At 37.7% G+C, this 23,775-nt stretch overlaps 1 protein-coding gene across 12 annotated transcripts in view; it reads left to right on the top strand.

The window, feature by feature from the left end:
• The window catches only part of DLGAP2 (DLG associated protein 2), a 463,673-nt gene that overhangs the window by 282,940 nt on the left and 156,958 nt on the right, over positions 1-23,775 (top strand). For 6 of the 12 annotated variants that reach the window (XM_071807011.1, XM_065835046.2, XM_071807016.1 and 3 more), the window contains one exon: positions 22,470-22,502. The exons of the other annotated variants lie outside the window; for them this stretch is intronic. In XM_071807011.1, the coding sequence (XP_071663112.1) occupies positions 22,470-22,502 (33 nt within the window). The remainder of the gene's footprint in view (positions 1-22,469; positions 22,503-23,775) is intronic. 12 annotated transcript variants of the gene reach the window in all.

The following is a 23,775-nucleotide window of genomic DNA, read 5'->3' as shown; positions in this document are numbered from 1 at the left end:
TTGAGTGTTTGCTTGCAAGAACTCTGTCAAGCAGTGGACCAGGTGGAAGCTAATGGATGGTTTTGTTTACCATGCCTTCTGAGAGGTACTGTGTCCCTTTTTTGACAAGATGGCAGGACAGGTTCCATTTTCTAATACATTTCTCAGGAACTGTTACGCCCTTTTAAGCTTTTGCTGTAGGGTTGCTAAAACAAAAACACATTATTCCTTCTATTGTTATTATGGTCATGTTTTCTTCAGCGATTTCAGTTATGGCTGCCACACTTGCTTTCTGCACTCTCTTGCAAATATTTCCCAGAAGGACGCAGCCTCTTTGCAGTGCAAGTTCATGACAAAAGAAACATCAGCAAGAGACAAAAGAGCAGATGTCATTTTTGCTGTACAAGAATGATAAACTTTGTGATGTTTCTTGTTGAATCTGTGGAGTGTTGCTTCTGGACCTATGAGTTGTTCTGCTTGATCAGAGAAACAGTTGTTTTAAATTCATATCCTACTGCTGGGAGTAGGATACCTGAAGGAGAAGAATACATTTCCACCCACTCCATCTAGAAAAAGCTCTATTGCTTGGTCTTTTCCCTTTTAGGGAATTTATATCCTGCCTAGTAATATCGAATTGTTCCTATCATTACCTCAATTTTCAGTTTTATTTCTTTTTTTTGTTGTTTTATTACAGTGCTATGTAAGCTCCTCAAGCTTATAAGAGGGATTTAAATGTCTACTTACGTTTCCTTGGGATTCTCAGTTTTCCTTTCACACCTCAGTTTGCTTAGGATGATTTCCAGGTTTCTACAGTTCTACCACAACCAGGTAGAACCCTTCTGTAATTGTTTGTATTAGGCAGGGGGTAAATACTCAAAATGTTATTTTTACTTTTACTAATAGGCTAAGAAAATTAATTACATTAATAAATATTGATATTTTTACTGTTACTAATGATAAAAGATGCTAGAAATACCCTCAAGTTTAATGACAATAAATCCTTTTTTAAACTCAGTCATTCTTCTGTGTTCTTCAGAGATACCCAACTCTGCTGGGGGAAAGAAGTGTAAAGCTGCTTAAGTACTAAACTAAAATTAATATAAACAATAAACCTTGGTGCCAGCTGCAATAGACTTATCTCATCAGATGAACATTCCTGCCTTAGTGTGATTTATTCTGGAAGAAATATGGCTAGTTATATTCTTTGTTATTGCTGGATCAGTTCTGGACCTTGTTATACATTGAGAAATCTTTACCTTGCTCATCCTCTGTTTTAATATGTTCTTTGAGCTCTGCTGGCATTGACTTTTTTGAATGGAAAAGGCTCTTTTTTCTTTTGGTTGCCTCACAGCTTTTGGCATGCTTGCTTTGGATGCAACAGAATGAAATCCAGACTTTGCTTTTGCTTATGACCTCTTCCTGGTGTTAGTAGGATTCAAGTGGTTGATCTTGGTCAGGTTCTTCAGCTGATCTTTCTCAATTCTGCAGTTAATGAATTTGTGAGGAAATTGCAAGTCCTTGTTATGTGAGAATTTTGTGACTGTATGGCAAAGTGTTTTTCCATGCCTTTGAAGTTCTTATCTCAAAAATTCTGAAGTATCATTTCCCTTCCACAAATGTTTGAGAGTTTGAAGAGCTCTTATGTATGAACAGTCTTATGTATAAATACGTAGGAGCAGATTATTGTAAGAGCTCTGCTGACTTCCAAAGTCTCCATCAATTTACATTCTCCATAAACCTGACCTCTAGATGCAGTACTTGAAAGCTTATGTTAGGGTTGTTGTTCCATACCATACTTTATTCTGTTAAACAGCTATCTAGGAACGTTATTTTATTTTCTGAATGTCATGACCAAGCTACCAATAAATAACTCTTCACTCTGTACATCTAGTGTGAGTAGACAATCCCAGAACTTCCATAAAGAATGCACCAAATAACTGATAACATAAAATCTTTGCATGTGCTGAGGGAGCATAGTTGTAGTTGGAAAAAAATAAAAATTAAAAAAAAAAAAAAAAAAAAGATCTCAAAAATATACATAAATCAAAAACAATAACGTGAAACAAAACATGGTTTAAGAATAAGAGCAAAATTTTAAATAGAGGGACACTGGCTGCAGTATTTTTTTATTTCAAAGAAAGTATGTCTTTTGCTCTACATTTTCATGTAGAAAAATATACTGGTGCAAAACATTCGTTTTACCTAAGTATGCATAGTCTTGTGATTCTTTAGGCAATTTTTCATAAGAAAGTTATGACAAAATCTCCTGGAAATGGAGGAAATTCTGGGTCTTGAACCAATCAGACCTTTTGCTGTGTACCTTGTGACCTGTGCTGCGCCTCTAATGGTGCCTCAGAAACTCTGTCAAGTGCCTTCATCTTCTAAAATCAGCTTTCTTTGAGCAGGTGGTAGAGCAGACAACATTTTAAAATAGCAAAAATAAATGGTTGGGCTAAAATAAATGGCATTTGTCCACTGATACCCCCCAGCTTACAGGTCCTTGTGGGTGGCAAAGGCCCTTCCTTCCCATCTTACTCCCAGCCCAGGAACCTTTCAGTTGAAACCCTGACTCCTGCATTGCGTCAGATTACGTGCAATCCCTTCTTGATGACTAGGAAGAGCTTTCTGTGGATCCTGGCTGGGTGCCTGCGCTCTGCCAGCCACACCGACCTGTGCCACCGACTGTTTGCAACCTCACCCTGCCTGTCCCTCCCCTCTGGCCCTGTGTTGGAGCCCTTCCTCCTGGACAGCATTTCTGCACCCCCTGGGGAGGATCAGCTCTGCCCTCCCTCCACATGCCTATTGAAAGAATGTGGCATCATATGAAGTAGATAAACAAAATAGATATTGTCTGTCACAGTTGGATTTTTCTGTTTTTAGGAAAGTTCAGAAGACAATTTGGGGACCAGACACTGAAACTGGAAATCATTCTATGCTTCCCTTTCTGTAAACCATACGTCGACATTTCTAGGACAATCCTAGGTTGTCTTATTAAGAATATATTATAATATTCACAACTTCCGCTTCAAATTTAGCTTTTCAAAGTATCTGAGTCCCACATACAGGCAGCAGAGAGAAGCAATCAGAAGGATTTTTCCTCTCCGTTAACAGGATGGTGCTTACTTCCAGAGAAGTGATTCACTAGGTATAAACTAGGAAGCTATTTGGTGTTTGGTTTTCTCTGGGGACCAGTTTGAATTAAAGTTAGCCCTCCTTACAAGAATGCTTATTCTTGTCACGGTAGCACCATTCACTGTCTCCTCAGTCTTTCTCCTGAAGCTCTTAGGCTGTGGTTTGCAAGCTGATGTTAAACTGATTACGAAGGTGGTCCCTCCACAAATAATGTATTTTTAACTTTGAACATTTCCATGGCATGATTTACCACACAGCACCATGAATTGCTGCACACCCAATATTTCATTCATTATAGTACAAGATCATAAATCTTAACACATTTACTGACGGATCCTACGAGCTCTGTGCTGGGTTTCAAAGCAAAGTTCAAGCCCCTCAGCCTCGCAGTTACCATGCGCTACCAATGTTGTTCTGTTTTAGCTTAAAAAAATAAAAAAAAAGAATTTCAGTACTTTTGTACTTTTGACACATTTGAGCACAGGTTTTGTGTGAGCTGTTCACACAGTTTCGGTGGTTGCTAGAGGCAGTTTCACAGTCCTTCCCAGTCAGAAGTGTCATGACAATTTTCATATGCTTCCACAGCAGCAGTAAGAGGCTGATGAAATACGTCAATACATCTAACTGGAAGCGTAAGCTTTATGAGCACTGTCTGAATTCTTAACTGAGTGGCATTCCCTGAGCCTAGAAAGGAAAATAGGATTGTTGCATTTAACAGAAGACACACCTCAGGAATGTGTCCTTCATTCTCATTCTAATTTTTGCATTACTTTATTTAATTCACTATTAAAAAAAAAAAAATAGATAGGTGTTAAGCTAGTGCCTTCCATGGGTTTGCATCCCTGAATGCAGTGTGAGCGGATGTTCCAAACCCCTGCCATACCAGAATTCTGGGGAAACGGGGAAATATATTCTCTTGATTTCTTCAAATCCTTCCCCATCCTATCAGTCCTGCTACCATTCCTCAGGCTTTTGTTTGGGTTTGTTTATTTGTTCGTTTTTTTCTGATGTTTCGGGTTAAGGGCTCCAAGGAATAATACCCAGACAGAACTCCCATACAGACAAGAAAAAAAAACTCATATTGTATCTAAGTTCCTAGTACAACTGATCTTTGCAGTGACTTCCTTTGTTTCTGGTACACCAGACAAAGGACCACTTAATCACTGGGTTTCTGTTGACCTTAGTGGAGGCTACCTGTAGCATTCCCAAGCTTCACTGAGACTTGGGATTTCTAATAAAGCAAAGCGACATTCTTTAGGAAGAGTGAAGCCTTCAGAAGAAAAATAAGAATGTGCTGCGCTTAGAAACAAAATTATTGTGTTAGTAGATGCTTATCACTTAAGGACAATGAAAGAACAAATTAAGGCTTTCTTTCTACAGCCTGTCTATAAACAAGGAATAAATTTTTATTGTATTTTGTTAGGCAGATGTAAACTTATAGAAGAAAATGCAAACCTAGACATATGTTAAGTCCTTTTTATGTCCATTGCTTTTGCTGTGGTAGTCAGGTTTCTGTTGAACACTGCACCTTTCAGTCTCAAATTGCTTTGACTTTTATGGGGAGCTTGAAGGAAGCGTCACACTGTAGTCTGTAAAAGATATACATATATATATATATTTTTTTTTTTTACCAGGTGAGTGATCCATTTAGGTTTTCATATTTGCCAAAGTGCTCACCACAATTCTTTATTGCTCTTGTGATATTCAGTTTTCTTTTTTTCCATATTTCTTTCAGTTTGGCTTAATCTGAATCAGCACAGGAATTGTGTGGATATGTATTCCTTCAAGTATCATGGAATATTGTTGTGAGCTTCAAGGACCTTTTAAACTTACTTTTATTTTTAAACTATTTATATTACATTGAGATTCCTCTCATGTTGACAGGGTAAAAAATCTATGGATCTATTGTTGTCTGACTGGAAAGGGCCAATCTAATATTCATTCACAGTCTCAATAGTAGATCCCTGTAATAAGCAGAACATAAGCTTTCAGAAAAATAGGGCAGGAAAATAACTGCACACAACAGCTGGCCTATCCCCTGCCTCCACAGGATCGGTGATGCTGAACAGATGTTTGGTCTAACCTGGTTTTCAAAGCTTCCAACAATGGAAAGGCCATAAAATCCATATCAGGTCTGTTCTTCTGCTTCACTGTCCTTCCTGTTAGAAAGTTCAGCTAATGTTTGACCTGAGTCTTCCCTGTTTCAAAATAAGCTCATTATTTTTTGAATATGAAAGTTGAAACAGATTATTCCTTCCCTTTAGCAACAATCTTTCATGCAACTGAAGACTGATATTGTACCCTGTCAGTCTTATCTCTGTTAGACTTAAAAGCAAATACTCTCTCAGTCTTTTCTCATACGTCATGTTTTCCAGGGCTCTGACGAGTCTCTCCTCTGTACTCTCTCCCCTGTCAAATCTGCTCATGTCTGAGTCCATCACCTGTTCTGAATGTTGGAAAGAGAACAGCTTTCTGTGTCTTGTAGCTTATGCTCTTGTTTATACATTCCTCTATGAAGCTTATTTTTTCCATAAATACCATGATATTGTCTACTTATTTAACTTGTGCTGAACTGTAATATCAGACAGTTTTGTGTAGGACAGACACGTGAGAACTTGCCCTCTATCTAGTGTCTTGCAATTAGTTATTCCCTCCTGAGTTCAGTATCTTGTATTTGTCCTTACTGAATCCAGTCCTGTTTTGTTTAATTAATTAATTATTTTTTCCTCAAGAAATTTCTTTAGAGTTTCACAGTAATTTTAAGCTTTTCTTTATGCTGTCCCAGTGACATGCTCTCCCATCTGATCAAAAGAAAAAAACAGATTGCCAAACCCCATCTCAGCTGACTGTGAGGGAAGATTTTGGCTTTTCATCAATTCAGTCTAAAGTATTTAATCTAGAACATGTCCCTCACATTGTGTGTGACATAGATGACATTGTCATGAGGGCCAGTATCAAAATCCAGAAGGTCAATGTAAGAGACACCTAAGGCTCCTCCTCATATATAAGACTGCCTATTCTAACACAAAAATAAAACAGATTAGACAAACACATTAAATGTTCTCTGCCATTCATTTCCTTGTGTTCTTTCAGATGTTTATACACCATTCTTGTCTGAAACTTTCCTCAGGATTTCTAATTACTACATCTTTGTGACTAGCACTCCTCTCTGCCCCATTCCCTTTGAAGGTTTAAGCTGTATTTTCCCTTTGTAAGCTCTTCATAACTGGCCCATTCTCCACAGGTTTTGAGATAATTTAATAGTCTGTGTGAAATGAATGTTCCTATTTGTCCTACAAGGCACAGCAACCAAGGAGCAATTCTGCCATAGCGGGAACCTGGGAGCCGCTGCTCTGGGTACCTGTCTCTAGTTACCCTGGCTACACTCAGCCAGGCCAGAATGAACATACTCAGTGCAAAGCAAATCATGGAAATGCATTAAAAAGTTCATTGAACTGAAAAAAAAAAGTTCTATAACTGTCTTTTTGTCCTCCGTTTACTTATAAATGTGCTATAGGTAGTGTCCTTTTTAAGAACTGAGTTTGTGTTTGCAAATCAGAATCTATTCTGAAAAGAGGCTTCTTAAAGTGCTTCTCAGATGATAGCATAAAATAGTTACAGTTCTGAGATAATTCCATCTCAACAACCTTTGTGCTTTATCAAGAGAATCCAAAACTGGTTTAGCCCCAGCTAGCAATAAAACCATGACAACTGTTTGCTCACTCTCCTCACCCCCCACCAATAGGGAACAAAAAACTTGTTCCACAAGTTTTCCAGAGTTCTGCGCACACATTAGGCAAATTATTTTCAGATCTTTGTAGTCAGATGGAAAAAGTCACCCTCTGGAAATGTGGCATACAGCATAGACTAAATAGCTACCTTTTCATAGGCTACGTGCAGGTATGGTTAAGGGAATTTCTTGAAGTTATCAGCAAACCAGTAGTAGAGCTTGGAGTAGGCCAACCCTTCTGAATCCTTTCAGCTGGCCGTTCTGCAGCTTTTATTCTTGCCTTCATACGTTGTATTACAAAGGAGAACTTTAATGTGCAGCTGAAATGTAGGAAGGCAAACATTTGCTATGTCTTTGTATAGAAAATTTTTTCTTTTTTTTTTCCTTGAGTCTCTGAGAACTCTCAGAATATAAGTATTGCTGAATGTAATGCAATATTTAAATTTTATTTTGTAAAGCTTTTTTTAATGCCAGTGCCTACTTTAAGTAAAATACTGTACACCAAATTACCAGGTATCACTTTGGAAACTGCCCTCACAGTTAGGGTTTGAGATAGCATATATTAATTATACTAATGGATATCGATGTGATTCCATCTCTTTGAAGTATTTTGTATGTTACTGATTATACAGTTTTTCCTTTGATCAATGTGGAACAAGGTTATTAGAGAGAAAATTTGAAGGAAAGATGAAGTATATTATTCCCGCCTCCTTTATTTTTTTTTTCTTGAAGCTTTGTTTTTCCTGGTCTCAGACATAAAATTTGGCAGAATATTTGCACAACCTTTCAACATTTTCAAGTTCTTGATATGAATTTTTCAAATCTTGTGTCTAAAGGAAACTGTAATAAAATAATTGCTTAAATGAACTGAATCCCTTGGGAAATAATTGGAAAGGTTCAGGGCTGTTTTGCAATGCCTGAGGATTGCTTTATCTGTTCTCAGAGGAGACATTGATGTTTATAAATGTCTCAAGGGTGGATGTCGAGAGGATGGGACCAGACTCTTTTCAGTGGTGCCCAATGATAAGATGAGGGGCAATGTGCACAGACTGAAGCACAGGAGGTTCCATCTGAATGTGGGGAAAATCTTCTTTACTGTGAGGGTGCCAGAGCACTGAACAGGCTGCCCAGAGAGGTTGTGGAGTCTCCTTCTCTGGAGACATTCAAAACCCACCTGCACAGATTCCTGTGTGATCTTCTCTAGGTGAACCTGCTTTAGCAGATGGGTTGGACTAGATGATCTCCAGAGGTCCCTTCCAACACCAGTCATTCTGTGATTCTGTAATATGGAGCAACCCAGATGCAAAGATTCATTCATATACTTTACCCCTGTATATAATCAGCAGCAGTAGCACTTTCACTATTGGTCACTGGTCCTTGTGTGTGAGAATCTGAGGTTGAACTGGGAACTCCAGCACATACAGCTGGCTCCTTGGCAGAAGGGTAGTGTGATCAACAGCCTTGTCAAAAACAATGTTAATGGGGTCTCTTCCACCTGAAGGTACATGCATAGTACTGAAGACACTGTTAAAAATTCAGAAACCTTATGAAGAAGAGAATGATATGCACAGGTATATCCTGGAGTTGAATCTGGAGGCAGAAGGGAACTGAGGTAAGCAGGAGCAGTTTTCTGGTGAAGCAGCTGGATTGGTACATGAGAAGCCATTGCCTTGTGGTTTGACCAGCCTGCCACTCACCCTGCCCTGACATCTTGCTGCTCCCTCAGAACCCAGGGTGGCTGCCTGCAGAGCAAAGACTTGAAGAGGAGAAAGCTGATAAGTTGTCAATGTCCTAATATCTCTTTGATAAGAAAAGATTTGTATTTTACGATGTGTGAGGAGGAGAGGAAGAAGCCAAGGACCAGCCAAGACCTCATAGGGAAGAGGAGCAGTAGAAATGTGATGTGAAGTGTTTGGAGACAGATGCATGTTCTCAGGACCTCTAGGGATGGGAGCAAACAGTACTTCACCATTGCTGCTCTAATGGCTCACAACCCATTTTGTTTGTTTTAGTACAGAGCTGAATCTAATGAAGAAACTTAGGGCAGATACTTTAGGGATACCTTCAGTTGTGGTTTAAAACTTATCAATGTTAGCAAATCCTTGACACTGTGTAATAAACCTGGCTACAATGCTTTTTGAATTTATTTAAAATCTATTCAAGAATTGGAAAGCTGTAAATTTTCTCCAGAATACAGAAGGACTTAAAAATGAGTCTCATAGTGCTGTCTCAGAAAAGAGAGAAAGGGTAAAAAACTCAAATTAATTTAAGGGTAATCATATCTCTTCTGAGATTATAAAGCCATTTCTGAGAAACTGTCTTGCCTGAGGCTGCTGACTTCAGATTTCTCTCATCATTAATCTTTCTTACATTGTGTGTCATATTCAGTTGCAGTAAGACAATTAAACTAAGAAATGTGAAAGATAGATATTATCCTCTCCACTTTACGTCAGTGCAATAGTTTTTCTAACAACTAAATCACTGCAAGATTTGTAGGACGCAGAAAACAGTTCTTTTTCCTGAAAATAATTTCATTGATAATAAGTGCCTGAAAACAGTTGTGTCTTCCTGAATCTTTTTTTAGCAAGTGTAGTAAAAAATTACATCTTATTATTTTAACAACAGGTCCTCTCATAAAATTCAGTTGTATCAGGTTAAATGCTAAGTTTAAAACCAAGACAAGAATCAAAAGTTGTTTAGACTGTTTTTCTTGCCTTTTTTTTTTTTTACATTATAACTGAAGTTTCTGACAGGCACATTATAAAATAAAGTGAGAAAGCAGTACTGCTGAAATAAATAAACATTACCTATAGAAACAAGTGTTGTCAGAGATTTTTTTGAGTTTTCTAAATATCAGGAATTGTTTCATTTTGTTTATGGACAATCTCCAGAGTTGTGAGGTTGCGTTTTTTAGGGGATTTTGAGGGCTTTGTTTTTATGACTCTCATGATATAAAAATTAATGTTGCATGGAATTTCATGTACCCTGAAGAGAAGACATTGTTTCTACAAAGTTTAACCAGTTCATTTTGGAAGTAGGTCTATTTCCATATCAAAGTTGATCTGAAAAAATACAGCCTTCCTATTCTTAGATATTTTGCAAAAGTAAACTCCAGAACATATAATATGTAGATATGCTAAAATATGAAAGAAGGTCTTTCTCATTCGGAAAAGATGATCTCAAATTACACACTACAGACCAGACTTCTCCTTCAAATACAGTTATTTTTAGAATATTTTGATAAGTCTTTTCCTTCCATTTGAAACTGCCGATTTTTCAAGACTGACTCTATTCCAGAGAATAAAGCAGTTTCAGTGCATTTCCTTTGGAAGAGCTTTTCAAAGCCAAAGTCAGTCAAAGTGAAAGAGACCTGTGACAATTTGGCTGTTTGCCTATTTGCATATCAGGGCCCAGGATTAACTTGTAGCTCACAGATATGTATCCTGGATTTAGAGATAGTAACCGGACTGTTTGCTCTGTTTTACCTGTGCATCCAAGCATTATACAATAATGTTCAAAAGAGTCAAAACTAGAATTTAGGTTAGAATTAAATAGTTGTTATTTCATCTAGTAGTTGAATAATTAAAATCTACGATATTCAGACATTTTTGATGGTGAACCTTATTCTATACTGGAATATTTCCACTGACTCTTAGGAGTTACATCATGAAATAACTTTTCTCCTCTGGTTATATTCTGCATGAAAAATGTTGAGAGCACAAAACTATGCTGAAAGAATGCTAAACCAACCAAGTGAAGCAATCAAATCTGGAAATGCCCCATGGGCAAAAGCTAATGCAGCCTTTACTTCATTCCCTTGTGCGTAGAGATTTTAATTACATTATCACAAACTCTTTCCATTGAAATCCCTTCTCCTGTTTCATGGTCTTTTCTTTCTGAATTCACTGCAATTCTTATCGCTATGAAATCAAAGGGAGTCTTGTAGTCATTTCTGATAGAACTCTGGTGTTTATCACTGAAACCATTGACAACTTTCTTAAATCACCGCTTCAGAAGCTGACTGTTCCTCAGTGAATGAGACATGAACAACACATCATTATGGCGATTGTTATTGTGTGCTGCCTTGTGTTACAGGCTGATGACCCATTCATATATTCTTTTTTTAAATTATCCGTCTGTCTCCATGCTGGCTGTGGGAAGAGGTCAGTTAGTTAAGGCCAGTTCTGTCAATTATATTTAATCTTTTTTGATAAAGACTTCCTCTTAGGAAAGGGCATTCAAAGAAAGCAGGAGCTTGAAGTGATGTGGACTTGTCGACCTGGGCCCTGAAGCAGAGTAGCTACGTTCAAATGGCTTTGGACTACAGCTATTAGTCTTCAAATGACTTACTAGCTCAGATGCAGTGTGTCCTGAATGTGCCTCTGCTACTTCATGATCTCAGTTACTACGTGTGGAGTCAACAGAGGCCTCTGCAATGCGTGCTCCTTTGCTCCTCTTTGTGTAAGCAGAGGCACCAACATGCTTCCTGTGCCATGTCACAAATTGCCTGGAACTGATAGACTTTCCTAATTGCTTCCTTTAACAACCTGGCTAGTTCAGACTTCTCTTCGTTGCATGGAGCATGGGAACAAGTGAAATGGAGTGGCCTATTTCATGGTTTCAACTTTAGTGGTATGTAGAGCAGCATTAACACAGCTGTTATCTCCTTCTAGGCCCTGAATGCTTCAGGCAGAGAAAAATAAATTTTCTGTATTTTTTTATTTTTCTGCAACAAAACTGTATAAGTTTTAAAATTAAAAGGTTCCTTAGCATCTTTGCCCTTGAAGTTGTCTTTCACAATACTACACCAGAATCCACCTGTATCCTGCGTGCTGTGATACAACAGGACAAAAGGAAAACCTGCACCTGCTGCTCTTCTCATTGATGTCACTCAAGAAAAATCAATAAAAGCAGGACTGTGGCTAAACGTTTTCAAAGGTTTAATTAATTTTAACACAGTCTCTTCAGATATTGCTACAGGCTTGAAAAGTTTTAACTAAACATAAAGTTGGAAGAGGCAGTGAGCAGTAATGAGAAAGAAAAAATAAAATAGCAGTCGCCATTTTGTTGTAGCATAACGTTTTAACATCTATGTCGACTGATTATCTTCAAAATATTATTAAAAATGTGTCTTCATTTTCAGGGTACACAGAGCAGTTGTCAGAACACACTAGTTTTCTGAACCAAGATCCACATAAGAGCAAAAGTAACAATTTGCAATGGAAGTTGATTTCATCCAGGTGTACATAACACAGCTCAAGCCCACGAAAGATATTTTTCTCAAACAGAGTCCAAGTATTTTTTGACCTGACATAAACTTTAAAACCTCCTACACAGTACTTATGTACTGTGACAAAATGACAAAACGATCCATTTTAGCTTCAATGATTTAAAAGCCCTGAAAGACCTGTGAAATTATACTTTGAAAGCAGAATTAATACCAAACCTTGGAAGCAGAATTAATACCAAACAGCATTGCTTACATTTGTGTTGTTTCCCTAGTGTAGTTCTTGAGTTCTGTTTTAAGTCCAGTGCCATTTATAACCAATTTCTCATACTTTCAGCCCTTCTGAAGTTTTTTAGTCCTTATATTGGGAATGTATTAGTATTTGTCTTTCATGTAGAAAGTCAGGTTTTAGGTGGTTTTTGGTTTTTTTCTTTCTGTTTTTGTTTTACCATTTAACAGTTTTTTATTTTATTTCATTTTGTTTTGTTGTTGTTTTGTTTTTCTTCTTTGCATATCTTCTGGGATGTAGAAATGCTACATTCCTCTAGCACTAATCAGCCACTTTTGTATACCCGTTTTGGAGATTACAAAATGTATGCATAGACTGTGCCAAATGTCTTCTAACTTTTCGTTCTTGAAAGGCATTATCTGATAGAAAACTCCTGGGCTTGCCTCATGGAAATGTTTCATTGCCTACACTTTTAATGATTTTTTTTCCCCTTTAAGTACTTAAGTAGATTTTTTTTTCCCACTAGCTTTTGCAAATCTAATGCACTTAGACAACTCAGCATGTTTAGTATAACAGGAGTTGTCCTAGTATTTAGAAAGTTACTGAGTCAGCTAGTCATATAAAGCTCAACTTGGTACTTCACATATCAATATATAAACATAGTTATTTAGTCTCTCTGAAACCAGGCGGGGCATCAAAGTCTTGAAAGATTGCTTAATAATAAGTGCTCAGATTTATCTGATAAAAGGAAAAAAAGACAGGAGAATGAATATGAAAAAATACTGTGGCTTGGCCAGTAAAAGATAATGAATGATATATGAAAGACCAGATCAAGCTGAGCAAAAACCTGAAAGCAATCTGACGTGAGTTAGAGGAAGGGAAGTGGATGCTGAGGTGAAAATGAAAGAAAATTATCTTTTGTTTAGAAACACCTGCTGATTCAAGAGCTTATATTCATCGAAATTTCAAGGAAAAAACAAAGTCACGAAAGAACCAGGGAAAGTGTGAGAGAACAGGCATTTCCAGAACAAGAGAAAGAATGAGATAAACTGAAAGAATCTGACAACATGAAGAAGCAGCTTCCGAAAGACGTGTGTGTCATAATGCTTGACATGAGTAGTGGTGTAAAGTGGAACAGTTTAAATTTCATAGGATTTCTTGCCTTGCTCATGCAGAAAGCAGATTTAGAAAGGGACTGCAATAAAACTGAATAGATATATTATTTTGCAGTTCACTTTTCAGGAAACTGATTTTTTAAAAGAAAAAATATTTTATTTTTTGGTGTAGTATTATTAAACTTCTGAGACTCCTCACTTGCCCAGTGTCTACCTCCAAAATTTCATCAGAAGATTTCACAAATGTCTCAACTTTACATAAACAGGTTGACATTTATTTAGAATATTTTGATTTCATCTATTGTATGGTTTACTGGTCTGGAAAATTTGATAGCTTTAAATTTCTGAGTGTCATGAAATCACTACATCATGATGTGTGCTATGTCATTGCTTCTCCTGAGTCATGGAATGCGCATACTCCATGTTAATGCAAAATAAGTATAAATTGTAACTTTTCGTATGGGAAGAGATTGTGATTGAATGCATAGGTCAGATTCAACTAGACTCAACTACCAGCGATTTGCTGTCACTTATTGAAACTCTACGTACAAGTAACAATTTTTGAGAGGTTAAATAAGTATAAATACCTAATGGCTGTCTGCATTAACCATATCCTTAATTTGGAAACTGGTTTTCTGTATGGTCTGTTTCAGACAGATAGGAAAGAGTTATACTCGCCTTTTGAGCTAGCAGGAGAGAAATCAGCTCTAGCCCAGAGCTGAGGCTTTAGAATAGCGGAGGCTCAAGAATAGTACTGGACTAACCACAGGTCCACAGATCCTGGGTATGTGCAGGCTTTGGTTCTGACAGACCTGGAATAAATTCACAAATATCCTTTTAAAAAAAATCAGTTAGAATTAAAACTTTCAAGCAAGTTTTAGATTTCAGGCCATCCCCATGTACCAAAAGACAAGCCAGCAGGGAAGACAACTGACCTGGCTGAACAGAGAACTATGGCTCTCAAGTAACAAGTGGCAGGATGAGACGAAATGGCTTCTGGTTTAAACATTAGGAAAAAAAATCTTCACTAGAAGAGTTAGCAGGCATTCGAACAGGCTGCCTAGGGAAGTGGTTGAATAACCATCCCTGGAGGTGTTTAAAAGACTTGTAGATGTGGTACTTAAGGACATGGTTTAGTGCTGGACTTGGGATTGTTAGGTTAAGGTTGGATTTGATGATCCTAAACATCTTTTCCAACCTAAATAATTCTATGATTTTAAGGACTTGATTGTTCAATGATCAGCCATCCATCATTTTAAAAGGGATCCTGATCTTAAAAATGTAGAAATACTAAGTTAAAGTACATTAGGAAATTACTTCTTTCACCTTTTTTATGGCTAAAGTAGCCACAGAAGTGGAAGTCGCTGGGGAAAGTATGAAAGTACCGATGTTTCTGAGAAACTTTTTCATTTCTAAGTGCGAGTTCATTTTACATATGTACACACTGAGCTTCAGTGCTGTTTAGGAGCTGTAGCCTTCCCAGTTACAGTGTGCCTGTAGATATAATGTGCCTTCCTCCAAGCACTGGGATTATTACATGTGGTAAGAACAGCATTCCTGTGGCAGTCCTCTGGGAAATCCTGGCTCAGTCTGGGGCAGTAAGGCTGTGATGAACTGCAGTACACCTACCACTGATGACAGGTGTCTTCCATCACTGCTATCAAGTGCTAGTGAATGCAGAGTGGGTGCTGCTGCCGCTGTCAGCGCTGCGTCCATCCCTGCAGGGAACCGGTGCTGGGATTTCAGCCATAAGGTACTTTAAGCTTCCTGATGAGAGCTACTTTGGAAAACATAAGTGTTCTGATCTTGAGATGGCTGCATGCAGCTGTAGGTTCTACGACACATTTTAAGATGTTATTTAAAAACCCTGTGTTGAGTTTGGATAAACCAGTCCTGAGGCCATGATTATACTAAGAAGCGTGAAGCAGGCAGCTTGCTTGAGATCAGCAAAATGAGAAAATGAATTAATGATGGCTTTCAACATGTAAGGAAACTGTTTTGGCATTTTTTTTATTTTTAATTAGTGGTTGTTTTTACTTAGTTTTTTTAAAGTGAGGTAGAATAAAGAAATGAGGAAAACATAAGTTCTGGAGGAAGAGAAGCAGATCATGATGTAGGTAAGCTGGCCAGGGTCAGTAGATCCCAGGTTTTTCTATTCAGAAGTATATTACCCACTATGGACCTACTAAAGGAGCTCAGTCAAGTCAAAATAAACCTGGAGGATATGTTTACAATTAGCTCTGTCCAGTATCCCAATTACTTTTTGATATAAAGTTTTTATAATTTTTTTTTTTTTTGCAATGTGATATAAACTTTTATTCTGTATAGAGGGTGATGACATTTTAACCCAATAGCCCTACTAGATACAGCTTCAGGAACACAGGAACAAAATTATTCTAAGGAAACTAAGGACAATACGTTTAATTAGTATTTGCTATTCAAGGGAAGGGGATACCAAAAAGTTACCTCTATGTTAAGAAAGCTTTTTGTTTTAATAAGATTCTTTAGTAAATCTGGAAGTGCATTTTCTTCCTTTATCACGTTATTTTGAATATAATCTTATAAGGATAATATACATTTGGTAGTATAACCATCTCCTATGATTATCACAACTACCATGTATGGATAAATTTGTATCTGGAATAACATGATTTTAGGTCTCCCACTAACTTCTTCTGTAAAAGCACATCATGTACCTGGGTAGAGGCTGCATTGTATAGAAGTGCCTTCTGAGTGAGCTTGTGTGAGTGATTTCTGTAGGTACCTAGGTATATGGAGAGCAGATTATAAGGATACCGCAAGCTGCAGAGAGCAGCGTGCAGCATCTCCCTGGCACTGATAAACTCCTGACGGCCTGGCTGGCTCTGCAAGACCTTATAGACTTGGGGCACCAAAATTTGGCCGCACGTGGCCACAGGCCCATCAATGGCCAGTTGTGTAAATGGGACCATGTGCAAGAGGGTGCTGCTGCTACATGCGGCCAGGCTGCAGGATCACACATATACCTGATGAAAGGGAAGACCCTTTGAGGGACTTTCTGGACACCCACCTAAGAGCCCTGTGTGCTGTTACAACCTTGCAGCTCTGCACAAACAGATGGGGTTGGTCTCCCAGCCATGCACTGGTGGGTAACTGTGGGTGTGCAAGTACAAGGATGAGCTGTGCAAGCAGACTCGCATGGGCAATGAGAATGGTTACCAGGTATTGATAATTACAGATGGATTCTATTAATAAGAGCAGCCTTATTAATTAAAGCTCTCCTAATCAATATTTTTGGTGATCTGTCTCCCTCAATTCAATCCCCTCATCAGGAAAAATGCACTTCTTTCTCCTGGTCTGTCAACACTGGAGCCATATGGAGCCCTTGGGTTGTTTCAACAACTGGTATTATCTCACAGAATCACAGAATGGTTGAGGTTGAAAGGGACTTCTGGAGGTCATCTGGTAAAAATCCCCTGCTCAAGCAGGACCACCCAGAGCAGAATGCTCCAGGACCATGTCCAGATGACTATTGAGTATCTCCAGGAAGGGAGACTCCGCAAACTCCCTGGGCAACCTGTGCCAGTGCTCAGTCACTCACACACACACACACACGCACGCACACACACACACACACACACACACACAGGTGTTTCCTGGTGTTCAGATGGACCCTTCTGTGTTTCAATTTGTATCTGTGGTCCAAATGCTTGCTGGAATAACATGAAATCAGAAAATCAGAAGGCAAAATGTACTGTTGCCAGCATCATCCTATATAATTATGATTTTAAGAGAGCTGAGGAAATGATCAAGTTTTTGCACTAGTGACTGAGAAGACAAAGTTTATTGTCTAGGAGATATTTTAACTAGCCATTTCAGAGATCTGAGGCGATCAAATTTACCAGCCACAAAACAGCTAATATCCCATGCCTAAATCATTCCTGTATTAGTCTTCTGACTGTCTCAGTTCCACATCCATACATGCAGATTATTTTCCTTAAAGATATTCTTGTGGTGAGATTCAGCTCCAAATACCTGCACTATAGGTTATGCAGGTAACTGTCTAAGCTCCCACTATAGTTACTAGAGATCTTGTCATTGGAAAGACCTGTTCCAACTATTCATCTGACCAAGTGTGATTTCTACTTTTTGGTGTATTTAACTGACTCAATTTCAACTACTTCTTCATTGGAGCTAATGGAAGCTCAGACATCTTGCTTACATAGACACCTCTACTGAAGAAAAGTAAATTTGAATCCCACTCGTAGTCATATCATGAAAAAGAAAGCTGGGAAAATGAAACCCTGGTTAACACTGTAGATGGGATCTACCTGTCTCAATATGATCTAATTTTATATCAACAGATTGATCGTATCAAGTTGAATCAGAGAAATAAATCGGCTTTGTAGTGTCATATTGCTAAGTCTTAATAACTAACTGTTCAGCTATTTTTTTTTTCTTTCAATGATCTCCAAGAGTAAAAATAAGTTCCAGCAACCAGTGCAAGTGAGCAGTGGATTTGTAAGGTGATGATTGTACTATTATGAATTCCTGACTGCAACATTTATGCTGTTTCTTCTTTTTTTCTTCTAATTGGGGAAATTCTCATAGAAGATGTTTACATTCTAATTAAAATGATAATTGTGCTGTTAACAGGATTGGTGGCAAATGAAAGCAATGCTGTATCAATGCTAATAAGAAAGAGCCTGAAATCAGTTTTAGCGCAGTAGGTTAGGGGCACAGTGGCAGGATAATGATAAATAGTGCAGACCCAAGTCTAGGCAACAGGACTGTGTGGAGAGTTGCTTCTACGACAAAACAGTTTTTTATTGAATAATGAACATAATTTCCAAAGCTGAAGGAAACTTTCCCCCTCTAGAGGCTAATGCAAAGAACTGCTTACCTCCTTCTAGTTTAGCCCCTGCCTTTAGTTTTGGGTAGTACCAAATTAAACCCCAAATCCGGGTGCGGCCAAAGTCACCACCCAATTCCAGTCCTAGGAGTTATATGCCAATAGTTTTCACTGACCTAATTGTCAAAACTACATTGTAACTTCTGGTTAATGAAAGTCATCTCGCGTCTTCAGCCACCGCAGCTTATGTCAGCTCATTACTTTCTTCTTTGTGACCAGCCTTTTTATTTCTCTTCCTTCATATTCCCAGTTTTATGAGGGGCTAGACCTCACTCCTCTCTTTAGACACAAGCTTTGCAGAATTCATGGTCCAGGTGTTGTGCACATCCACAATGGCTCCTGAGTTCTGCTGCCCAGTTGTGGGCTTTTAGTGAAATAAGATTGAGTCTAACTGTGGAAGTTTAGCAAAGCAGAGACACTCATTTCCTGCTGGCGATATCTGTTCAACACTGAGAAGCAGGAAGAAATCTACTATTTTCAAAAGAGCGTGATTTAGCATTCATTTAGCTTTTCCTAACCTTTCTAAGCAAGTATCAGCTCCTAGAGATGGTTTGGTATTTCATCATCTCTCTGACAGTGCCATGGAAAGCCATTAATGGTAAATTACTTAAATGGGCTCTGCACCTTAAATAAGTTTTCCCATGCACTGTAAAAATTGTCCCTTCCGTTCATTTGGCGCTGGTACTCTGCCAACACGTGGCACTGGCAGCTGTGCCGTACTTTGAAATTTTCCTGTAAGCACAGCGCTCAGAGCACTGTGCGAGTGGAAGTCAGAGGTTGCGTACTGGGTTGTGCAGTGTACGCTGTTTTGGAAATAGGAGGAACAGGGCCCTGGAGGCAAGACAGAGACAGGACTCCATCTTTGCTAATCAGCGCTAGGAAAAAACAATTAGCTTATTGGCATGGAAAGCTTGTACCATCTCCAACGTCTGTTTTGCACTGAGCTAATGAAATGAATGTGGCACACCAAAGATACTGCTTGCTGAGAAGTCCATCCTCTCTCCCTTTTTAAAAATCTTGCTATGCAATGTAACTGTAAGTCAGCTTTATCATCAAATTGCTGTTTTTTCTACTTAACTCAATGACTTATAGTATGAATCAGGTATGGATTGCATGAATATAATTCATTGCTAATTGATGCTAGCTATTTTGCCTTGAAAAGGGGATGTAAATGTGTTTCATTTTGTTAAGTCCACTTTCGTCTCATATTCCTGCTCTTTGCTTAGAAAGTCTTATATATGAAAATAAAAGTGTATGGTGCCAAATCAGGGCAATTCATTAAATGAATGGAATGGAGGAAAATTGGATTCCACCTGACCAGGTTTACTTAATTGAAAATCAGTCAAAGAAACTGCAAAGTTTTCTGAACAATAACAGTAGATGTTGATCTTTCTCCTGCCCTTGGAATCCATAGAAGAGTAGAAGAAATCTTATGGCAGAGACTGAATACCCTGGTTGTTTCAGTCGCAGCAAAGGTTTCATTCCATTATAACTGCAGTAATTGCATGTATTGAAGTCTAGCAGGGAAATGCTGCACACTGTATTTATCTTTATATGGGAAACTTTACATTGCCTGCCTGTGCACTGTCAGCTCATATAATTCTTTGTGAAATGTAATGATGGAATCGGGGCATGTGGATCATGATTTGTGGGTTCAATATGCCATAAACTCTTCCGGTTTCAGCTAGCAAAGTAGGTCTGATTTTATTTAAGAGTTCTCACAGGACACATGCTCAGGTGACAAACAATCTTGTTTTCAGTTGGTGCAGGTCAGCTAGCACAAAAATAAACATATCCACAATTTACATCATTAGCTTAACACAGAGTATTACAAAGTAGTGCTGTTTTATGCTGGGAGAAGTACCTAATTAATCTGCATTAACTTATCAGCATCAGTTGCAGAATAGCATTTCTTAATAGTGATTTCTGCTGCAAGTCACAATATGTACATGCACTTTTCAGAAACAAGTCACACTTTTTTTGTTGGTTTTTTTTGTTTGTTTTGGTTTGGTTTTGTTTTTGTTTGTTTGTTTGTTTTTTGATGGTGGTGGTGGGTTTTTTGTTGTTTTGGTTTTTGTTTTGTTTGTGTTTTGGTGATGGTGTTTTGTTTTTTCCTTTGAATCCTAGTGTCTGAGTAGATATTGTTCCATTGCTATAGGATAGGAATAAGGCTTTCTCTTTTTTTCCTGTTCTTTTTCTTGGATTTTAAGGTTTTGTATCAGGATACTTTAATCAATAAAATTATGTAGAACTTTCAAGCATATTATTGCTGTGATAGGATGGGCAGCCACAATGTACACAGTGCCATCGGTTTGGGCAATTCACGTATTCCATGTTTTTTGGGGATGATCCAGAATTGCATGGTAGCTGCTTCTGTCTCTGTGCTTTCAGAGAGTAGTCAACATATAGCTCAATACTCTATTTATGCATAATCTGTTTTGGTGGGGTTTTTATGTGCTCCTAGGAGGCAACAACATTCTTCTGTCTCTCAGGCTTTGGAAAAAATGCTGAGTTTAGTTTTTCTTACTGCTGTATTTATGATAAAGTTTAGTATGATAGAACTTAAAGACCCCACATACTGTGCTGGATAGTGCACTGTGTTCACCACCTTGGATTTTGGAAAGCAGTTCTGCCTAGTACATTTATCACATTTTGGGTTGTTTTTCTCCGATGTTCACTTACAACATTAAGAATGTTCCCAGTCCTCAGTAAATTTGTCTCATTTAAACAGCTATAAATTATTAAACCCAAGCACACTTTCCTCTTGTCTTCCAGTAGGAGAAGTTGTATATCCAGGAGTTCACGCGTAAATGTTTTTGCAATAGTTTTTAGAATCAGTTACTGTATTACAAGCAGCTCAGGATTTCTGTGGCCTAAACCATTAATCCAGAATCTTGTATCTGTTGATGGTTGCTATCAGGAAACAAAATCTTTGTTTTAAGATGAAGTGGTTTAGACATGGTACTAGAAGTTTCTAATAAAGTGCCTAGATTGCCCAACTACCTTTTGCCAGGCACTGCTAATGTATACATTCAGTTCATATACATGCAGAGTGAGCTCTTGTGTACACATACCAGGGTAAATTGGCCAGCCACAGTCTGCCTGTTGTGCTCTTCCAAGAGAACGTGGCTACTGTATCCCTCTGCCATCCCCCTGTGAGGTGACAGAGGGACAGTCTGAGGGTCACAGATGTTGTCTTGGTGAGCTGACTGGGAACTGATAGAATGCTCTGCGGATTTCCAGATGCACTTACATCAGTACCTACGAAGGGCTTTTTTGGACATGTATGTCTGAGAATTAGCCTTACACCTCGGTAGTGCAACAGCAGTCCTAGCTCATATTGTGACCGCACTTTCTCAGAGCTGACTACTCTTTTAGTCCTGGCTACAGATTTGCAAGTGTATCACTGAGTATAACTCCTCAAAGTTATTAAATATATCTCTGTTAAGAACACAGAGTTTCCAAAGGTGGGGCAAAGCCCTTCAAATATGAAATTCTGAATTCTTGCCGCAGTACGAGTTGGGGAGGAGTCATTCTGGTGCCACCGGTGCCACTGCTGCACCTGCCTGCTCTCTCTTCAGACAGGAGTTGACCAGTGAAGCCCTAATGTATGCTTTTTAGTGTCAGCAGGAATACTGCCAGCTATCTTCTCTTTTAAAACAACTCATTAAAAAAAAAAAAGGAAGAATGAATGAAAACTAGGGTGGACAAAATTTGGTCTTTTATTTGTTATGTTATTAAGAAAGAAAATCTTCTTAAGATGATAGAATGTAAAAAGCATTCTGTAGATTTCTAATTATTGTTCTTATGTACAAACTCAGAACAAACACTTGTAGCCCAAATATAAGCTTCTGAAAGCTGAGATTCATTAACATTAAAAATATTGTAAAATTCCTATTTAATTGTGGTTTGTCTGTCTTAAACAGTAAAGTAAATTAGCTTCTCGTAGTGTTCAAGACTTTCATCTTTAGATTCTATTTTACATCTTTACAAAACCAGGGAGAGGAAAAACTTCATAATGAAATGCTAAGTCTTCTTTTTTTGCTTTCATATATATGTGATTTGATGTTGGTGATAATGTGATGTTTGGTACCAGGTTTTGTTTTGATTTTTTTTTTAATATTCAATTAGTGTTAAAGATTGTTTTTTCACTGTTTTAATTTCAGATTTGGATTCTCTAACAGGGCATGCATTTCCAGGTAAAGTGGACAGTTAGATTAGATTATGTTATTTGTTTGTTATATATTGGGTTTACTGGGTTTTCTTTTAGAGGGGGTAAAATTTAATTCTGACCGCATTTCGTTATATGTCAAATTTGTACTGTTAGGGTTTTTTAAATTTCAGATAAATGAAGAAGAGGTAGCTATTACATGCACTAGTTTAAAGAATAGAACTTAAAATGTGCTTTAAATGCTAACTGTAGTATATTTAATATTAGGCAAATCAAGGGGGGAGAAGTATTAATCGTAACAAAATAATAACAAAAATCGTAACAAAAATATTTTTGGTTAATTCAAAATTACACATCATTCGGTAAGGAAGAAAAACCAAGTATCTGGTAATGTCTAAGGAAAGCTAAGATTCGAGAAGTAAAATACTGAGTTTCCAGTTCTCTTACTAGAAATTTATAGGAAACAGATTAACAGGATTTGAACAGTAAGAACATCATTTTCAGTAAAGAATCAAGAAAGGATGAGAAAACAATTATGTTAATTCTTTGAATTCTACTGTACACATCCATTTTTTTATGTTGCATGGAAATTAAAAATAGTCCGCTCAATTAAAAAATATAGAATCTTACCACTATAATTACTTAACAATTCAAACATACTGATTCAGGAATTTTTTAGCAGAAATAAAAGAGCAGAGAATTTTATGCTCAGTGATCACGTGAACTTCTGTGTTACTTGGGTAAAAATTTTGGCATAGGAGTAATATAAATGAGCACTCTGCAAGATAAGGTAAATCTCAGCTGCAAATGTGCAGACACTTCCTGTACTCAAAATGTTCTTGAATAATCCTTCAAATGAAGAGGCTGTGAAAATTAAGGCATAATATTGTATCCCAAGGAGATTTAGTTGAAATTTGTGATGATATTTATCATTAGAACAATATTAGTCTTTATTATATAATTGGCTTCTAATGTACCTATTGCATGATATAATATTCCTCCTTCAGTTTTTGTTTAAAAGAGTATTCTTTAAAAATCACAGGACAGTAGATTTATTTGAGGTTTCCCAAGCATTCCTGCTCTGTGGGCATTAAGTAAAGAATCTCAGTAGAACAAATGACCAAAAAAAGATTCAAATTCATTATCATTAAATTTGTGTGCAGTGTGGAGCAGATCTGGGTATGGCGTCTGTCAGAGCTATTTGTCCCTAAATACAGCAGCAGACCAAGTGATGTCTGTTTAAGAGGTCAGAAGACTCTAACTGCAGATTTTGCCATTTTTGTCCCAGATGAGGAGACTCT

This window comes from Patagioenas fasciata, chromosome 3, assembly GCF_037038585.1.
Source record: "Patagioenas fasciata isolate bPatFas1 chromosome 3, bPatFas1.hap1, whole genome shotgun sequence".
Lineage (NCBI taxonomy): Eukaryota > Metazoa > Chordata > Aves > Columbiformes > Columbidae > Patagioenas > Patagioenas fasciata.
This window is presented reverse-complemented; position numbering and strand designations above follow the sequence as displayed.